At 50.6% G+C, this 18,060-nt stretch overlaps 8 protein-coding genes across 8 annotated transcripts; 7 read left to right on the top strand and 1 right to left on the bottom strand.

Annotated features, from left to right (window-relative positions):
• Positions 1-576: 576 nt before the first annotated feature.
• ALTATR162_LOCUS11667 (uncharacterized protein) lies at positions 577-1,858 on the top strand (the record flags this gene model as incomplete). The annotated part of the gene is made up of 3 exons (XM_043319309.1): positions 577-718; positions 768-1,010; positions 1,071-1,858. The coding sequence occupies 3 exons, from the start codon at positions 577-579 to the stop codon at positions 1,856-1,858; spliced, it is 1,173 nt and encodes a 390-aa protein (XP_043175244.1).
• A 67-nt stretch (positions 1,859-1,925) lies between these two features.
• ALTATR162_LOCUS11666 (uncharacterized protein) lies at positions 1,926-3,381 on the bottom strand (the record flags this gene model as incomplete). The annotated part of the gene is made up of 4 exons (XM_043319308.1): positions 1,926-2,525; positions 2,644-3,118; positions 3,177-3,291; positions 3,354-3,381. The coding sequence occupies 4 exons, from the start codon at positions 3,379-3,381 to the stop codon at positions 1,926-1,928; spliced, it is 1,218 nt and encodes a 405-aa protein (XP_043175243.1).
• A 686-nt stretch (positions 3,382-4,067) lies between these two features.
• On the top strand, positions 4,068-4,640 carry ALTATR162_LOCUS11665 (uncharacterized protein; the record flags this gene model as incomplete). Its single annotated transcript, XM_043319307.1, has 3 exons — positions 4,068-4,193; positions 4,241-4,388; positions 4,417-4,640. 3 exons carry the CDS (start codon positions 4,068-4,070, stop codon positions 4,638-4,640), a joined length of 498 nt encoding a protein of 165 aa, XP_043175242.1.
• A 903-nt stretch (positions 4,641-5,543) lies between these two features.
• ALTATR162_LOCUS11664 (uncharacterized protein) lies at positions 5,544-6,973 on the top strand (the record flags this gene model as incomplete). The annotated part of the gene is made up of 3 exons (XM_043319306.1): positions 5,544-5,872; positions 5,923-6,505; positions 6,560-6,973. The coding sequence occupies 3 exons, from the start codon at positions 5,544-5,546 to the stop codon at positions 6,971-6,973; spliced, it is 1,326 nt and encodes a 441-aa protein (XP_043175241.1).
• A 568-nt stretch (positions 6,974-7,541) lies between these two features.
• Positions 7,542-7,886, top strand: ALTATR162_LOCUS11663 (uncharacterized protein; the record flags this gene model as incomplete). The annotated part of the gene is made up of 1 exon (XM_043319305.1): positions 7,542-7,886. The coding sequence occupies one exon, from the start codon at positions 7,542-7,544 to the stop codon at positions 7,884-7,886; it is 345 nt and encodes a 114-aa protein (XP_043175240.1).
• Positions 7,887-10,550: 2,664 nt separating this feature from the next.
• On the top strand, positions 10,551-11,448 carry ALTATR162_LOCUS11662 (uncharacterized protein; the record flags this gene model as incomplete). The annotated part of the gene is made up of 2 exons (XM_043319304.1): positions 10,551-10,795; positions 10,854-11,448. 2 exons carry the CDS (start codon positions 10,551-10,553, stop codon positions 11,446-11,448), a joined length of 840 nt encoding a protein of 279 aa, XP_043175239.1.
• Positions 11,449-12,573: 1,125 nt separating this feature from the next.
• Positions 12,574-14,199, top strand: ALTATR162_LOCUS11661 (uncharacterized protein; the record flags this gene model as incomplete). Its single annotated transcript, XM_043319303.1, has 4 exons — positions 12,574-12,742; positions 12,801-13,114; positions 13,166-13,453; positions 13,504-14,199. 4 exons carry the CDS (start codon positions 12,574-12,576, stop codon positions 14,197-14,199), a joined length of 1,467 nt encoding a protein of 488 aa, XP_043175238.1.
• Positions 14,200-15,036: 837 nt separating this feature from the next.
• Positions 15,037-16,059, top strand: ALTATR162_LOCUS11660 (uncharacterized protein; the record flags this gene model as incomplete). Its single annotated transcript, XM_043319302.1, has 1 exon — positions 15,037-16,059. One exon carries the CDS (start codon positions 15,037-15,039, stop codon positions 16,057-16,059), a length of 1,023 nt encoding a protein of 340 aa, XP_043175237.1.
• Positions 16,060-18,060: the final 2,001 nt, after the last annotated feature.

The following is an 18,060-nucleotide window of genomic DNA, read 5'->3' as shown; positions in this document are numbered from 1 at the left end:
TACTTCCAACCACCAAATAACCGCGGTTGTCAGGAAACCACTAGTTACCCCTCAAATGTCGATCATACAACTCGTGTCCAATGTCAACCCACAGTTCGAGCCGGGTTACACTAAAGTATGTCATTTCGAACATCCCTAGGAGTTGTTTGAAAACACGAGTGAGCCTTACATGTACGCCAGTTCAAATATGGCACCGGCGACCAGGCTCCGTCTATCACAAGGCTAGCCGATAGATGCCGACTAGATGTTACTACGCCCAACTCACTCCATCTAATGCGGTCGTTACTGCTCCGCCTGTGGAATGTCTTTTTTGGTGTTAGTTTTGAAGTATATACTCACTACAACATTGAGGTTTGACATAGTGTGGAGAAAACAGAGTCGGAGCGCCCGAACAACGCAAGGTCGAAGACGGAGGGCTGCAAACAGAAGGTCATAGATGCATGATCAGAGACACAAAATTACAGAGTGGGGACTGCAGACACTAGGTTAAACACGCAGGGCAACGAAGCATAAGAAGGAATGGAGCCCTCGTGTAAAGATAGTCATCAACGTAGCATTGAACCGAACACATCCGATATGCAGTTTCTCAAGTTCTTGCTTCCGCTCGTCACCAGTGCAGCTTTCTTAGCGGCGCAACCACTAGATGAAAGAGCTATCTCTTCGAGCTGGGCTGGAGTCAACTCGTACTTTCTTCATGCATATCAGAAGTATGAGCATGGTACGCCTCTTTTGGTTTCTACTTACTATGAACAGATCTGATCGCCTAGCTGTACTTGACGCTGTCAAAGATGCTAAGCTCAAGACGCTGCGCATATTCATCTCGCACACGCTTCAGAACAACAAGGATACTGGCTCAGTCAATATGCCCGATATCGAGCCACAGCAGGTTGGCACATACGATGACACTCAGCTGCGCGCCATCGATCAACTGATGGTTGAGACCCATGACCGAGGCATCAAACTGGTCATCGCTATGCATGACCGCTACCAATTAGGTTGCTGGGGAAATGGTAGGGTCTCCCATGAATCGAAGTAAAACCACCAGTGACACTGACATATCTTTGGTACAGATACATACATGTCGAAATACAAGCTTCCTGCCGTTGACTGTGCGAAGACCTCTGCCGCTCAGAACGATGTGACGTTCTTTTACCAGGACGCATCGCCAATTTACGACTTCGACAATCGCCTCACGCACATCCTTCAACACAAGAACCAGTTGGTCTCAGGTGCACCGCAGTGGAAGGATCTATCGGACTACATATTCGCGTTCAACATTCAGAACGAAGGACAAGGGCATCTGCGCAACAATATTGCACCTGCACCAAATTGGTGGTGTGATCGAAGCAAGAAAATGCGAAGCGTGATGGGAAATAGTGCAATTCTAATATCAACAGGCAAGTGTACCACCCGAATCCTTCCAACGCTCCGTACTCTGGATATCATCATACTAACTGCTTCCTTCTTAGGTGGTGGGAACGAATTTCCCAACTCCGACATTCCCGAAAACTGGAGCTGCGCAACCCTCGACCTCGTCGACATTCACTCCTACAGCGGCGCATCTGAATGGCGCAACAAAGCGCCCATCGCACTGCAGCACGCTCAGGCTGCCAAGAAACTCGTGCTTTTCGAGGAATTCGGTGCTATCGGTTCCGACAAGGCGAGCGTTGTAGGTCAGCATATCGATATCTTCAATGGACTCAAGGTGCCATGGATGATTTGGCAGATCAACAAGCCGGGCAAAGGTGCTGCAGACTATGAGTTTTGGACGAATGAAGATACGTTCGCGGTGGTCAAGCAGGGGTCGGCCAAGGCATTGAGTATTGCTGCGGCTCAGACGTTTCCTAATCTCGCCTAACTCTGGACACGTTGTGTTCTCGCATGAAAGGGAGAGACTTTGTATAAGATACTGAACGATACGACTGCTAAGACTTCCGATAGATATCACCCGTACGCCTGATCTCATCCTCAACATCCTTTCCTCTCCCTGCAGCTTCTAGCTTCCTGACCAAAGGCAATACCTCTTTGCCAAAACGTTCAATGTCCTCCTCATAGTGCAAATGCGCAGTCAGCACCAAATTCACTCCTAAACTCTTCAGCAATAAGATCCGATCTGCAATCTGCTCTTTTGTACCAATTAATTTGGTTTTGAAGCCGTCATTGTACTGCACCAAGTCTTCGAGCTTGCTATCTGCCCACATGCCCTTTTTATTACCTGTACTGGCACCAGCCTGTTGGACTGCTTCCCGGAAAGCCTCGACGGCCTCCGTATCGGCTTTTCCTTGGATCTCTTTCAGTACGCGAATCGCTTCTTCCTCCGTTTCGCGGATGATGACGAAGCCGTTGACCGCAAATCGTACTTTGCCTTCACGCCCAGCTTTTCGTGCGCGCTCTTTTACATCGGCAATCTGTTCGCGGAAACCATCCAGATCATTGCCGTTCATGAAATACCAATCACTGACTTCAGCGCCGTTGTTCCGGGCGTCATCGCTGTTTCCGCCTTGGAAGATTTCTGGGTGCGGTTTCTGAAGTGGTTTGGGTGATAATTTGTAGTTTCGAAATTGATACTTGTGAGGTTCGTGAAATGTCAGCAAAAGATCCCGTCATGTGCATTTTGCGACCTGCTTGGTACGGTATACATACAAAGTCGCCGCCAAAAGTGAAGCCCTCTTCCCCAGCAGTCCAGATGCCCTTCAATGCGCGGATAAACTCGTTAGAGCGTCTATAGCGCTCAGCATGCTCGAGCCACCACTGCCCAATACTCGTGAATTCGCTCTTGTTCCAGCCTGAAACGATATTCACAGCGATACGTCCATTAGTGTAATTGTCGATACTCGCAATCTGTTTTGCTGCGACGGTTGGATTCCACGGTCCGGGAAGTATAGCGGCAATGAGTTTGATACGCTCCGTGTTGTGCAATAGCGCCTGGGAGAACGAAACACTCTCGTGCTGGTTTTCGGCTCCATACGATGCAGTGAAACGGATTTGGGTGAGCGCATACTCGAAACCATACACTTCGGCTGTTTTTGCGTATCGCACGTTAGATGATAGGTCCCAATTCGTTTTTTGAGCGATCTTGGAGACAACAAGGCCGCCTGAAACGTTGGGAACCCAATAACTGTATTCTCCAAAGGTTAGGAAACACGAAAAAGAGCCTGTTATCGAAGCCTGCTCACGCAAATAATAGGCGATCGGGATCCTGGTTCAGATCCAATTGCTCTGTGGGCGTATACGCGTCTGATGTTCTCTTGGGATGTCCGTTGGTGCCATTTGCGCTGGTGCCATCTATTACTACCAAAAAAAATGATTAGCCCTGCATTCTTGGGACTACCATGGTATTCTGGGAATATCACCTGTCTTCTGTCTCTTGCGTTGCGACATGTTAACTATGGAAGGTTCGAGAGAACACGAGTTCGACGATGACAATAGATACCGGAAAAAGACTTGTACTATGGTGCCGTGTGATGTCGATGTAAGGTCAGTTGTCGATCAGATTTGCAAATAGTAAGCGTGGATTGCGTGCTATATAACAATCCGTGAGATCTGTGGGGTTGACGCAGGTTAGATTGGAGCCCTGTAGATCGCAGTCTATTTCTCCGATAACCCTGCAACTCGTAGATCCTGGTTTCGTGAACGATAAGCTGTGTTACAACCATCTGCTCCAAAACCACGAGTCCGACCTATTTCATTGGCTGCCAGCGATCCTTAGTTGCTGATCGATGGGACAATCCGGAAACCTGAAGACGTGATCTGCCGTAACTTGCAGCGATAAATCTAGATAATGTACACCCCACACTATAGTGTCAATACTTCCTATGATTCCATGCTTCGGCGGAGATTCAGAATCGTGTCGGCTCAATTGTGATGCTGAACACTACCGGGTTCTACAAGAAAAGCCGAAGCACGTAATTTACTATCGCATAGTCGTAATGCCTACACTCAGATAGCACACAGATCCCGTATCAATACTGGTGTCGCATTAGTTGAACATTCATGTTAATTCAGTACAAAAGGCTGTGGTTCAGAGCTAGTCGGTTGCGTGAAAGTTTACGTTCATACAAACAACCATGCCCGACTTTTTGACGACGGACCTGAACAGCAAAAGCAGTGCTGGTACCACTGATGTCGAGAAGCAGCTCACCCATGAGGGTTCTCTTGTACCAGTCGCAGCTCCAAAGACCTTGGGGGCCGGAGTAAGTGGTACAAACTGAACGAAACACCATGTTGCTAAGATGTCAAGACAGCACTTCCGATTGGAGTCTTCGCGACGACTTTGACCACGCTATCGCTTAGTCTCATGGAATGGCGAGGAGTAACCACCAACAATGTCTTCGTCGCCAATTTCTTCTTCGCAGCGGCTTTCGGCAAGTCAACAACGTATACGTTGTGTATGAGACATGGCTGACTTCATAATAGGCCTGGTGGTTACTGCACAGTGGGAGCTCTCAGTCGGTAACGGCTTCGCTTACACAGTGTTCAGCGCATTTGGCCTATTTTATGCTGGTTATGGGGCGATATTAACACCAGCCTTCGGTGTTGAGGCAGCATATGGAGACAATGTGAACGAATACAATAACGCTCTCGGGTTCTTTATGATCAGTCAGTTTCTCAAGACCGCCGATGAAAGACAGTGCGACTAATCATAGCGTAGTGTGGACGGTTTTCGCCTTGGTGTTTCTTGTAGCCTCGTTGCCGACAAACTTGGTATACATCATCATCTTTTTTTGCGTAGAGCTGGGATTCCTGTTAGTTTCGGCTTCCTATTTTGCCGAGGCAGATGGACATTTCACCGCCTCAATCGCGCTCAAGCAAGGTGGTGGCGCATTTTGCTTTTTGGCTGGATTGACTGGGTGGTACCTGACGTTCGCCCTGTTGCTCAAGGATTCGATCGTTGAGCTGCCACTGGGCGACACTTCAAGGTTCTTTGCAAAGAGCAGGAAGGCGGAGTAACCGCCAAGCGACACTGTGCTCGAATATGGCTATCAGGAGGGTTCTCAGAGATATGCAGTTGACTAACACTGTGATGGGTTGTGATTACGTGGAGTTGAGGATGATGCGATTGAGGGGTTAGATGGCGAACGCGGTCTGGGTTCGGTGGTGAGCTTGGGTGCCAGACTAGTCCATCTCAAGGCTAGCATCAATGCATGGATGCGGGTCTCCCGCCAGCGCTGCCTTTGTCGGCGCGTCTCACCTACATACTCCCACATTCAAGTGTTGTGACGCTGCTGCATTGCGCGATCCACCCCCACGGCATGAGGAGGTATTAGCTATGCTGGTCTGACGGCAGACAACTTGATCTCCATAATGTCGGCGGTATACCCCTGTCTACACCCTACTGTTATCAAAGCGACTGCGTCCTGCTTCTCTACTATACTGCAGCCATACAGATGGCTCAGTTATGATTGAATAGCACGCAATAATTTGGGAACTTCGTATCATCCCGAGGCTCTCCTAGCGAGAGCCTGCATATAAAGACATTCATCGGAACGTGGAGGATGTGCGCCAGGTAACTGCGTTACATCAACATTTCACGTACGCAGATAATGACTACCACCAACGGAACTAACAGTGCGCCTGGGAACGCGCAAGATGTCGACTTCAGAGATCCGGCTGTGTATGCCGAGTATGAGAAGAAGTGGTCATCCAAACCGGAAGATGAAGTAGGCTGGCTCCAGCGAGCTCAAGAGGTCGCCGATGTCCTTGCCGCTGATGCTGTGGTGCGAGATCAAGAGAACAAGTCTCCACGGGCAGAAGTAGCTCTACTGAAGCACTCTGGCCTTCTCAAGGTTCTTGGCCCAAAGAAGTATGGTGGCGGTGGTCAACCTTGGAGTGTTGGCTACAAGGCAATTCGGAAGGTAGCCGAAGCGGATGGGTACGATTAATCTTTTCCTGTTTACCACTTCTGCATATTAACCTTCTTAGCTCCATCGGCATGCTGCTTGGCTACCACCTTCTCTGGTCGACCACAGCAAACATTGTCGGCTCACCCGAGCAAGCCGATCGCTTACAGAAGCTCATAATCGAGAACAACTACTTCATCGGCGGTGCTGTCAATCCTAGAGACAGCGATTTATCGATCAAATCTGACGGCGATAATGTCGTCTTCAACGGTTTCAAATTCTTCAACACAGGTGGTGTTGTTTCTGATCTCACCGTTCTTGAAGGCGTCTACGAAGCCACTGGCAACCACATCTTCGCCTTCGCGAAGACGAATCAGCCTGGTATTCAATTCGGTCATGATTGGAACAACATCGGCCTACGCTTAACCGAGTCTGGTAGTGTCAAAATCTCCAATGTGAGCGTGCCTTGGACGGATGCGCTCGGCTGGGACGTTGAAAGAAAAGAACCAGACCCTCGTGCGCTGCAGACACCTTTTGCGACGCTACTTCTCCCAACCATTCAGCTCGTCTTCAGCAATTTCTACCTTGGTATTGCTCTTGGTGCACAGCAATATGCAGCAAGGTATACGGTGAAGGGCACTCGGGCATGGCCTTTTGGTGGCGACGTACGTTTATTAGTATTCTGAGAAACCTGTTACACGTTGCTGATGTGCGATTAGAACAAGGAGAAGGCGACAGATGAGTTCTACATCCTCGAACGCTATGGAAACTTCCACGCTCACCTCCGTGCCGCGTCTGCCCTAGCAGATCGCGCAGGCCAAGAAGTCGATGCTATCTTCAATAAATACACAGGTGATTTGAACATCCGTGGAAAGCTGACGGCGCGAGAGCGAGGTGAGCTGGCGGAGTGGGTCGCAAGCGTCAAGGTCGTCACAACGGACACCAGCCTGCGAGTTACTTCTGGAGTCTTCGAGGTGACAGGCGCGAAAGCGACGAGTCAAAGAGTAGGTTTGGATCGATTCTGGAGGGATGTTAGGACGCACACGTTGCATGATCCTGTCGCGTACAAGAATCGCGAGTTGGGGAGGTTTGCACTGCTGGACGAGATCCCAGAGGCTACTTGGTATACCTGATTACGCTGTTAGAATTTACCATGGTTCATTCCCGGGCTTTTCATCATGGTTCTTGCGGCCACATAGAACAGCTAGAGGCCGTGCTGCACATTTCGTGTGCCCCCTAGCTGATGCAGTGGCTACGTGCTGTGGTTCTGTCGTTACTCGATTAGAATATGTCAAGCAGACTTTGGGCTCCGACTGCTTGTTGAGTAGATATCGCATGTCGGAACAAAATGGCGACTAGGCCTCACGACCAAAGAAATGTGTTTCGCTTCCTAGGTTACAAATCGAGTACGAAAGAGTATTAGAGTGACAACTGTGGGAGCATCAGCCAGCACAAGCTGGTTGTCAAGAGACTCCGAAGTGTATGGCTGTACCTTGCTTTATCAGCACATTCTGATCTAGGCTGCGAAAACTGTTCCATTGTCGCAGCTATCGAGATATCGGTCAACCGAGTCATCGCATAACGCATATGGTCGAAGCGTGGATTCAACTAGGAACGAGGGTGTCCTTGCTTTTAGTAGTATGTTTTCCCTTCTTCCGGTTCTGTGACAGGCCTGGAAGAGAGCGAACAATGTCCGCAGCCATGAACAACCGCATTGTCTATGACAACCCGCTGAACTTTGGCCAGATGCACATCGACTTCGTCGTGTGCTGGATGACAGGCGGCGCTGATAGCGAGACTACAAGAGGCCACGAGAGGAGCCTTTATTGGGAGCATTCTATGCCCAACGGCACATATCGTAAACAACAGACCTCAGAGGACAACGATCAAGACCAACAAGCTAAGGAGAGAGACTCCGCACGTCGAAGTAGAGTCTCCTCCGTCCACGTTGTCCACCCGAACAAGGAAGAACGCTTGGGAAACGAGCCAGTGAAGCGCTCCGCCGATCCCGGTGAGTGGAAGACTCCACCTGTACGGGAGTTGTAGGAAATATAGGCATCTTTGCTTTCCACTTGGCTTCGTGACCCTGAGGCTCTTTCTCGACGTTGCGAAGTGCTGCCATTCTTCACTCCCCACCATAGATGTGCAGACCAGGTTCACCGTGAAGTAGCAGAAGGAGACCAAAAGTTGTGGTAGGTTCGCCAGCCATGCACTCCAAAGTGTGGCTACAGCAGATGCACTTGTCGACCTGTACAATGCAGAGTTAGACACAGCTTCCCATTCCCACTTTACACTTGGAGTCCATGCAACCCAAGTCGAGAACAAGACCATCAGGAACACAAATCTAGATAGTCAGCGACTATTGCAGGAGTAGGAAAGGAAGCGTTACAAGAGTAGGAGGTCGAATGTAGCTCCTTGCTTGTACGGCTGTCTATGCGGACGCCATAGCCCTGTCAAACGTTGGCAGGAAGCCTCTATCTCTCCGTCTGTGTAGTCGTGATGACCTAGCGGATGACCAATGCTGAGAAGCATCTCATCTCGACCTTGTACACACTTTCCCTTCGTATGAGGGTCGTTCTGCTTCAGAAATGAGCTTGCAGCGTCACCCAGGGTGACAAGGTACGCTGATCGATCTGTGACAAGTACATAGGACAGTATAACAAGCTTGAATATGTTGAAGCATACCACGACGATCATGAAGTAGAGGCTGACTTGCACTCTATCCTGGATAACGTCTCGTTTTTCCGATGATGCTTGCAGTACGTGGAGCAAACTTCCTCTGAGCATGTCGCCGCTATTTTTAGTGTTTTTCCATGTATCACCATCATCTATCGTTAACTAGTCACTTTTAATCCAACCGGCTAATCCCGTTGTTAGGTCCCCTACCAACAACTGAGTAGAAGTTTCGTTCCCCAGGAAAGTCGTAAAGGCTTCCGATAGATTCGGATTGATTGGGAAGAGCCTGGTTTCGAAAGCTATCCGATCGATCGCCAGAAACAGATTTCCATGGGAAGCCAGAGACTGTGTCTGATAGAAATCCTCCCACCGGTCCGTCATGTTCCAGAATTGACCTCCAGTCCACGTGCTCGAGTCGGTGGCGGACATGATTTCTTTCCAGGAGTTAGAATCATAGTCCTTCAGAGCGATTTGATAATCCATGTTTACTGATGTAGTTGTAACTCTAAATACCAAGGCGTTGTAGTTAGTGACTTTGAGCTTCATGAAGACAGAACTTTTCGCATAAAGACAAACAATAGATGTAGAGGAACTGATGACGCAGCTAGAGTCAACCAGAGTATAGCAAGTTTCTTAGCTATTTCTCGCAGATTGCGAGGGCTGAGAATGCCGATATCAAGCCACGACCCTTTCGCATGAACTGCGTCGACTTCGATCCGTGTTGGGGAACTCAGGACTTGTATGGTATAGTTCGATGCAGACAGTAGGACTGTGCTGAGTGCGTTGATCAAAACGTGTAAAGCGGTGTTCAATCGCCAAATAGACACGTCATCGCCTTGGTAAATCGTATATATACCTTTGGCGTCGCTACTCGATCCACGATTTGCACCAACAACGATGATGGCGATGTTGCAACAAAGGACTACAAAGGACGTGTAGCAACCGAGAAAGACTCCCATACGCCATTCATGGAAGCGGCTGTTTCTAATTCGCGAATTTACGGCATCTGTTAGACTGTTGAAGGGGCGAGAGAGCACGGGAGGAATGCAATGTTGCGAAGCTGATGAGCCCGCAGATATCGATGCAAAGACCCTGCCATATCTTGAGAATGAACTACGTATATCAGCTTTGTGTATGCGAGCTGGATAGTATCAAAGCCCACGCAGAGGAACCTCCCACCTCGCCCTCGGTCTCTGATCTTGGAACAGGGGAGTTGAATTGCTTGGATATCTGTGCATCCGTGTTGGCGCGTCGGGTTAAGTTCATGAGCGGGATAACGTCGCTGAATTCTTCATCATTTATCGACAGAGGAAGTAGGACGGGGGCTTGCAAGAATGGCGCGGTTTGATCAGCCATCAGAGGTCAAGTCGCGATGAAAGGACAGTATTGAGACGAAGTGAGCGATACAAGAGAAGAAGAATTACAGCGTGCGAATATTTCTTATCGCACCACAGCCTCGCAGCAAGGCTGAGACCTCATACATGGTGGCTTTCTTGGAAGCAGCCACAGTGTGGTTGCACAACCGCATTGGAGTCATGTAATTGGTAGCCGTGCCCAGACGTATGCACCTGGGCCGTGTGCGGCTGGGACTATGCGAAAATACATTTGCAGAGCCAAAGATAGGAGAGCATCAAAAGATCCTTCTGGCGCGTATGCTGAGCTGCGGTGCAAGATGCTCAAGTCTGGCTGCTTGGGATCGCAGTCGCACTCCAAGACACAAGAAGCGGAAGCTGGTCAGCAATGAGTTCAGATAGCGATACAGAGTGAAGCTTCGAGAGTTAACCTGGGAGTCTGCCGGTACCTGTAACGCGAACGAGGGGGTTGGTAGCCTGGAGTAAGCTGGAAGATTCGATGTTGGGGGGTTGCGTGACACAGGCACGTGAAGGAAAGTTCCGCGGCTCAGATGTGACCTCATCAAGCCAGCACAGCCCTAGCGCATCTCACTGACGCTTCATCCTTCGACCTACACCAACGCGCATCTCAACCTCGCACTTCGCATCGCACGTAGTCGACTCTTGCGATAACCTCATCATCATGGGCGCACCTAAATACCAGAACGTGCCTCAGCGCGACTCACTCGACGAGGCAGCACCCGCGCCGTCATATTCCCAGGCGCCACCCAGCTACCAGGCGACCAACGATCCCCAAGAAGCCCTCCTCAGCGGCGTCCCTCGCGGCGAGAACGACAATCTGCCTGATGACTTCAAGTTCGGCGGTGTTGTGGCAGAGGCCACGCTGGACATCCGGATGGCCTTTATTCGAAAGGTTTATGCCATCCTGTAAGTACCCCGTAGCGACGAGACGAGACGAAAGTCGCACATTCTGACTCTCTGCCAGGACCGTTCAACTCCTCGCGACGGCCGCCGTAAGCGCGCTATCGATGATGTCGGAATCATACAAGAGCTTCATTCAACAAACCCCGTCGCTCATGTGGGCATCGCTGATCGGCTCTTTCGTCTTCCTCGGCCTCACCTTCTGGAAGCGCAAGTCGTACCCGACCAACCTCTTGTTCCTCGCCGGCTTCACCGCCATGGAGGCATACTCCATCTCCGTCATTGTCTCGTTTACCGACTCCAAGATTGTGCTGCAAGCGCTCTTCTTTACCCTAGGCATCTTCATCGCGCTGAGCTTGTTTGCTTGCCAGTCCAAGTACGATTTCACGAGCTGGATCCCATACCTTTTCGGAGCGCTTTGGGTCGTGGTACTGTTTGGCTTCATGTCCATGTTCTTCCCCAAGAGCAGCACGGTCGAGCTAGGGTATGGCGTCGTTTGCGCACTCATCTTCTCAGGCTACATTCTGGTAGACACACAGATGATTATGCGCCACTACCATGTTGAGGAGGAGATTGCGGCGTCCATCTCCCTCTACCTCGACATCATTAACCTGTTCCTCGCTATCCTGAGGATCCTCAACTCGCAAAATCAGAACTAGACGAAAGCGATCAAGGTTTGTAGAAGGAGCTGCAGATTTACTTGGGAGAAATTGTTTGGCGTCATGGGTAAGCGGTTGTATTTGGATAGTTGTTCTATGTCTTTTAGCCGTAGTAATGTAACACCACCATTGCATTCCTTTGCCATCTCATAGTGGACTCGACGTGACAGCTATGGTTCAACGTACCAGGTTCTTCCAATAGCTATGCATGCATATCAAGTCAGGCCATGGCGGGGTACTATGGGGCTGTAGCAGGCGTGTGGCGTGTGATTGGTCGGGAAGGTGAAACGCTCGCGACCCTTGATTTTCGGAGCACGAAGCTTCATCGGCGCGCTCTTGGCAACAATGCTACCTGCAGGAATTTGACGATAACGGCTGCAGGGGCTGCATTAGGAGCAGACAAGGACGGGACAGAGCTTTCTCGTAGGATTGCCACCTCCTTTTTCCTCTATGCAACATTCACTTGCTTTGTCCCCGTCGCACTCGAGGGTGCATGCTGCAGCGGAGTTAGGCGAGCCCCATTTTTGAAGTGGCCCTCCAGATAGCGCGCTCCAGACACAGCTATAGCGATTGCTGCTAGCTCCCGCGACACCTGTCCAGAAATACAGAGGTAGCAATTGGATACGTCTGGTCAATCCCCTCACCAAGACACGCAGCTATCACGCAGGAAAACGCCCAATTCGCGTGGCCAGGCCAGGAAATTGTTGATCCGCGCTTGCCCCATCCATCTCTAAACCCTGAATATCTTTGCTTGGAACCACCACACCGCTTCCTCGACAACTCTTCTGCCCGGGCGCGTCTCGTTTCCCCCCGCGGCATTTCCTCCCGTACGCAATCGAGGACCTACCCTACCCATCATTTTCGGCCCTTTCACTGCTCAATGGCTGTTGGTTGCTGAGACACGCACCCGACTACGTTCGCTAAGAGGTGATTGTTGAGCGACAATTCAACTTGACCCAAGCATCCACACGCCGCATTGCACACCGGAATCCTTTGCCCGACTGCAATCACCACCGGGAGGCCATTCTTCCGCCATTGACCCCACGATCGGGCCGCTTTTCGACAGCGTCGCTCCAACACACACTACTCGCTCCCCACCTCGGGGCACATTGCAAAATAGCTACCATGGCGACAACACAGAACCGTGACGGCGCGTTGCGAAAGACACACACGGCAGATATGCACGCCCAAAAGCTGCCAAATGCGCCAACGAAGCGGAAGATGCAGGCAAAGAAGGTCGAGGATGAGGGGCTCATGGCCTCTATATGCACGCTCATCTGTGAGCACCAGATTGGTACGTTCTCGCAAACACTCGCTGCTACCACGACTCACGCCGAGACTGACTACTACAGGCATCTCCGTCAACCTGCTCACCCTCCTTTGCCTCACCCACACATTCTTCCCCCGCGCTCGAAGCCGGACCTCCAAGTTCTTCCACATGTCCTACTACAACCCCGAGACCGACATGTACGGCTGTGGCACCGACGATCTGCCCTTTGTACTACTGTGGACCGTCATCTTCACCGGTGTACGCGTGGCAGTCATGGAATACATGCTCGACCCGCTAGCGAGACTCGGTGGTATCAGGACAAAGAAGGGCCTGGACCGGTTCAAGGAGCAGGCATGGTTGATTATTTACTACACCGCGTCGTGGTCTCTAGGAATGGTACGTTGTATACAACAAATACACATCATGGCAATACTAACAGAGCGACAGTACATCATGTACCATTCCGAGTTCTGGCTGAACCTCCACGGCATATGGGAAGGCTGGCCGTTCCGGGAAGCCGATGGCCTCTTCAAATGGTACTACCTCGTTCAATGGGGGTTCTGGGTCCAGCAGATTCTCGTTGTCAACATCGAGGAGAAGCGCAAAGACTACGCACAAATGTTCACCCACCACATCTTCACCACCGCCTTGATGTGCTTGTCGTACGGCTACTTCCACATGCGCGTCGGCATCGTCATCTTGACCATCATGGACTTTGTCGACATCATCTTGCCAGTAAGCAGTCTAAACTCACTGAACGAGCAAGCACGAACTGACACCTACAGACCGCCAAACTTCTCAAGTACATGGGCTACTCCAACGCCTGTGACTACGCATTCGGTCTCTTCGTCCTCGCCTGGATCGTCACCCGCCACGTCCTCTACATGATGGTCTGCTGGTCCATCTACGCCTACGCCCCCGTCGACATGGCACCGGGCTGCTACCTCGCCGACTCCACCTCGAAGCAAACGTCCTTTGTCCCCGCATCCAACACCTCGCAATTCGAAGCCTACGGCGGCAACAACCACTGGGGCAATCTTCTCAAGGCATACAACGACCGCAACGGACCGATTTGTTGGAACCCGCAAATCCGCTACTACTTCCTCGCGCTCCTCCTCACACTCCAAGTCTTCTGCTGCATATGGTTTGCTACCATCGCAAAGGTCGTATACAAGGTGCTCAAGGGCACTGGCGCTGATGACCTGCGCTCCGACGACGAGGGCGAGGATGACGAGGTTGAGGTTGATCAGACCAAGACGATTTTCAACATGGCGACTACCTGCGGCGAGAGTGGAATGAGCTCCATGACGCCAAAGGAAGAGGAAGTTGGTGTCGATGCGCTCACGTTTGCAAGGTTAAACGGGGCGAGTCACAGGCGCCAGGCGAAGAGGGAGAGTTCGCGTGCGAGCGGGATTAGTATTCCTGGTCATGGCGATCGCAAGGAGTTGTTGGGACGGATTGGGTGTGATAAGCCTTCGTAAGGGCCTTTTGGGCTTTCCAAAGTCACACAGATCCTTGTTCTCTTCCGTTGCGATGCGAAAGAGCTTTCGCTGGCGTCGTGGCGCGTGTAGCACACAATGTGCTGGGTTTCATTTTCCAATGTTATTTTGAGGGTGTATAGGTTCCGAAGGAATACCACATGCCTGGCCATGATATTCCTGATTTGGCTGAGATTTTTGGCTGATGCATATGTATACCCCTACAAGTCGAATTTAGAGCGTTTTCTCGAATCTGATCGACTGGATGTGTGTGTGTGTGTGTGTGTGTGTGTGTGTGTTATGTGTGTGAAATTCCATCTCGAGCTTAATTATAGAGATCCACTCTGGGCGGGTGGGGAGGCGGAGGAGTGGTGGTAGATGTCTTGTGCTGAGGAGGTAGACGTTTCAGTCTTGGTGTTGGTGGCATCTTTACTTTGGCGTTCAGACCCCATCGCTAGTGTTCTTGCTAGATTGCCAGAAAGATAAATCGAGTACTCCATTTCCATTCTATCAGACCTAGGCGCATGACTCTTCAAACCTCGGCTCATAGCTAGCGTGAGAGAGAGATTGTGGGATGGTGGGATGGCGGGGCTGCACAGGTACCAGCCGACATACGAACATTGACCTCGGACGACGGTTTGGTGAACATCCTTGCTCGCTGATTAGTGATTCATAGGTGGCTCACAATAGCTTCCGTCCTCCGTGAATTCGCTGACGTTGTCCGGACAATCCACACTTCACCATTGCAAACTTATATACGAATCATAACGCGGCCGCCGAATCCAATATCAATCAACCAACCAACCAGCCAATCAACACAAACCCACACCACAGCTAAACATGACAACGCAAAGCAACCCTCCTCTCTCCACCCCACCGTTCTACACCCACATCAACAACATCAACAACCTGCGCCTGGCCACCCACTCTCTCACTACGAAATCTGGTTCCGCTCTCCGCCCAAACATCCTCTTCCGCAGCGCCGAAGTATCGAAGCTAGATGTCGATGGCTGGAAAGCTGTACATCAGTTGGGCGTAGGTCACGTTTTCGATCTACGTAGTAAGCCCGAAGTCGACAAAGGCTGGGCTGGCATCATCGGCAAAGACGCAAATGGCAAGGATGACGTCCGACCTGGATGGATCCAAGCCATGGAAGAAGCAGGTGTAAAGCGGACGTGGACACCAGTATTTGAAGAAAGCGATTATAGTCCCGAGAGGTTGGCGGAGCGGTACTCAAAGTACATGGATGAACATGTGCGAGGCTTCGTCGAGGCTTATGCTGATATTTCGACAAACGCTGGCAAGGCTTTTGGCACGATTCTAAGGTACTTGGCTGGTTTGTCGCCGCAGCAGCTACAAAGCAATGGCGAGAAGGGGAGAAAACAAGAGAGCTGCGGTGCACTCATTCATTGCACGGCAGGCAAAGACCGGACGGGAATCTTCTTTGGTCTGCTGTTCGACTTCCTCGGTGTACCGCGCGAACAGATTGCAGATGAGTACCAACTCACTGAACTGGGGCTTGCAAACATCCGCGAGGATGTTGTAGCGAGGCTGATGATGAGTCCAGGCTTCAGGAAGTATATGGCGGCACAAGCATCTGGTTCGTCGCTATCCGCCGAAGACATTGCAAAGAGCATACGAGGTGAGGATGTGGGTGAGGAAAAGACGATACCGCCGGAGATCCTGGAAAAGGGACGACAAGCTGGCCTGCGCATGGTTGGTGCGAGGAAAGAAAGTATGTTGCGTAGTTTGGATATGGTGGATGAGCGGTTTGGTGGGGCGGAGCGGTATATGAGGGAGGTATGTGGACTCGGTGATGGGGAGTTGGAGGCGTTGAGGAGAAATTTGGTGGTTGAGACATGACTAGGTAGAGGTAGAATAGGGGAGAAGGGAAGACTATAGTGCTGGTCAGACTTTCGGATGGCCAAGTTCGGAGCATGCGGCGCAGTGCGTATGGTACCAGCCCTCGGAAGAACAATACTGTGGGAGGAATACCATACATGCTTGTTGATTGCATAGCACATTACCTAGGTTGCCTTGTATAGGTATACGTCTTCACGTCTTCACGAACTACATCGCTACGCATTCCATGTACGCAGTAGCCTGATTGAGTTCAGATAGCGAACGTTGACCAACGCAGGTTGCAAGGTGGGGCGGTGCGGGATGCTTGATGTGCCCAGCATCGGCTCAGCCTGGTCGCACGCACTGCCTTGACAGACAGCCTTCCTACCAGCCTAGCATAAGCTTCTTCTAACTGCTTTGCTCTGTTACAACTGTGCCTTTCTACTCTCGACACTACTAAAGTCGTTTGTGCCTCGCCTTTCCTAGGCTAAGCCAGGATCACAAACGCTATGCGGCTTCTCCACTTGGACGCATCAGGGAAGCCCGTCTTGGTAGATTTCGACGATGATAACCTTCCTCCCTACGCCATTCTTTCACACACATGGAGCGACTCCGAGATCTCATTCGAAGACTTACTAAATGACACCTACAAGGAGAAGGAAGGTTATCGAAAGCTTAGGCTCTGTGCCAACCAGGCATCGCAGGACGGACTGAAAAACTTTTGGATCGATGCATGCTGCATCGAATCGAACTCTCTCGAGATGTCAAAAGCAATCAAATCTATGGCAAAATTGTACAAGGACGCGACAAGATGCTACGTCGTTTTGTCAGACCTCTCATTTCCGCCTGAGACAGGGACGGTTCAACGTAGCAACTGGGAGGAGTCATTCCGCAAAAGTGCATGGGCCTCTCGAACATGGACATTACAAGAGTACTTTTTGTCATCATCAGTCGAGTTTTTCTCGCGTGAAGGGCATCGCATAGAGGACAAGGCGTGGTTCCAAGCGCAAATTGAAGCAGCTTACAGCATGCGATATGATGACGATAGACTATCTATACAGTCAATTGAATCTTCGACAACGCTGGTCTCTACATCAAGTGGCTTAACAACAGTAGAGAAGAGCGCCACTGTCGAACTTCAAAGAGTTTTTCAGGAGGATGTGGAACTTGCTAGCCTCTATCGCTTGGCTTTGAAGGACCCGTCTGTCGAATCGGATAGACTGCAACGAAATATTGCGCGGCTGCTAAAACTGTTCGCAAAAGACCTCCGGCGTGAGGCAGAAACGAATCTAGAGAGGATGGCGTCTCGGTTCGTGCGGAGCAAAGCGCCATATATCGCATATTGCATCGTTGAAGAATTCAACGATACACCAAGAAACTCACGGCAACCACACCCTCTGGTAGAGCAAGGAAGAAGCGACGGAGATGGCCGAGAGCAGGAAGAAGACGCGAACGAGGTCGTTGAAGCGCAGCCCGAGGTTGATGACATCGAAGAGCTGGCGCTTATTGATGACGACTATTTCGAGGACCTTGCTAGGCTTCGAACCTTTCTCGTTCGCAGTTCTGCCTTCCAGTTTTTCCGAGCAAGACTAACTAAATTCGTTTTACCAAAGAACTCATGCCGATCAGACATCGACGTTGCTGTAAAAGATCGTTGTGATGTAGCGTCACTGTCAAAGTTTTGTCGATTATCAATTTCGACTGTTGGCATAATCAAAGCTGTTCTGGTTGTGGTTGGGTGTTTGGAACCACCCCTACAGCCAGGATCGATCCGGCTACGGTGGCAATGTGTAAGTGGTCAAGCAGAGTACGACTCGCTCCCCAAAAATTGCAGTAGATCCGATTTGTATCATTCACGTATGATTGGGATGGATGATGCTAACGTTCTGTAGGATTGTGGGGCCCCCCTTTCGGAGATGTTCAGGAACATCGTATAGGTGGTATTTCTAGGCTAATAGAGCAGATGGAGCGATCCGCTAGTGGTAAGATTACTGCCACTTCGTACGATGAACACTCATCCAG

The sequence above is a fragment of the Alternaria atra genome, assembly GCF_907166805.1.
Source record: "Alternaria atra isolate CS162 genome assembly, contig: 35, whole genome shotgun sequence".
Classification (NCBI taxonomy): domain Eukaryota; kingdom Fungi; phylum Ascomycota; class Dothideomycetes; order Pleosporales; family Pleosporaceae; genus Alternaria; species Alternaria atra.
Note: the sequence above shows the minus strand (reverse complement) of the source record. Positions and strands in the feature narration are given on the sequence as shown.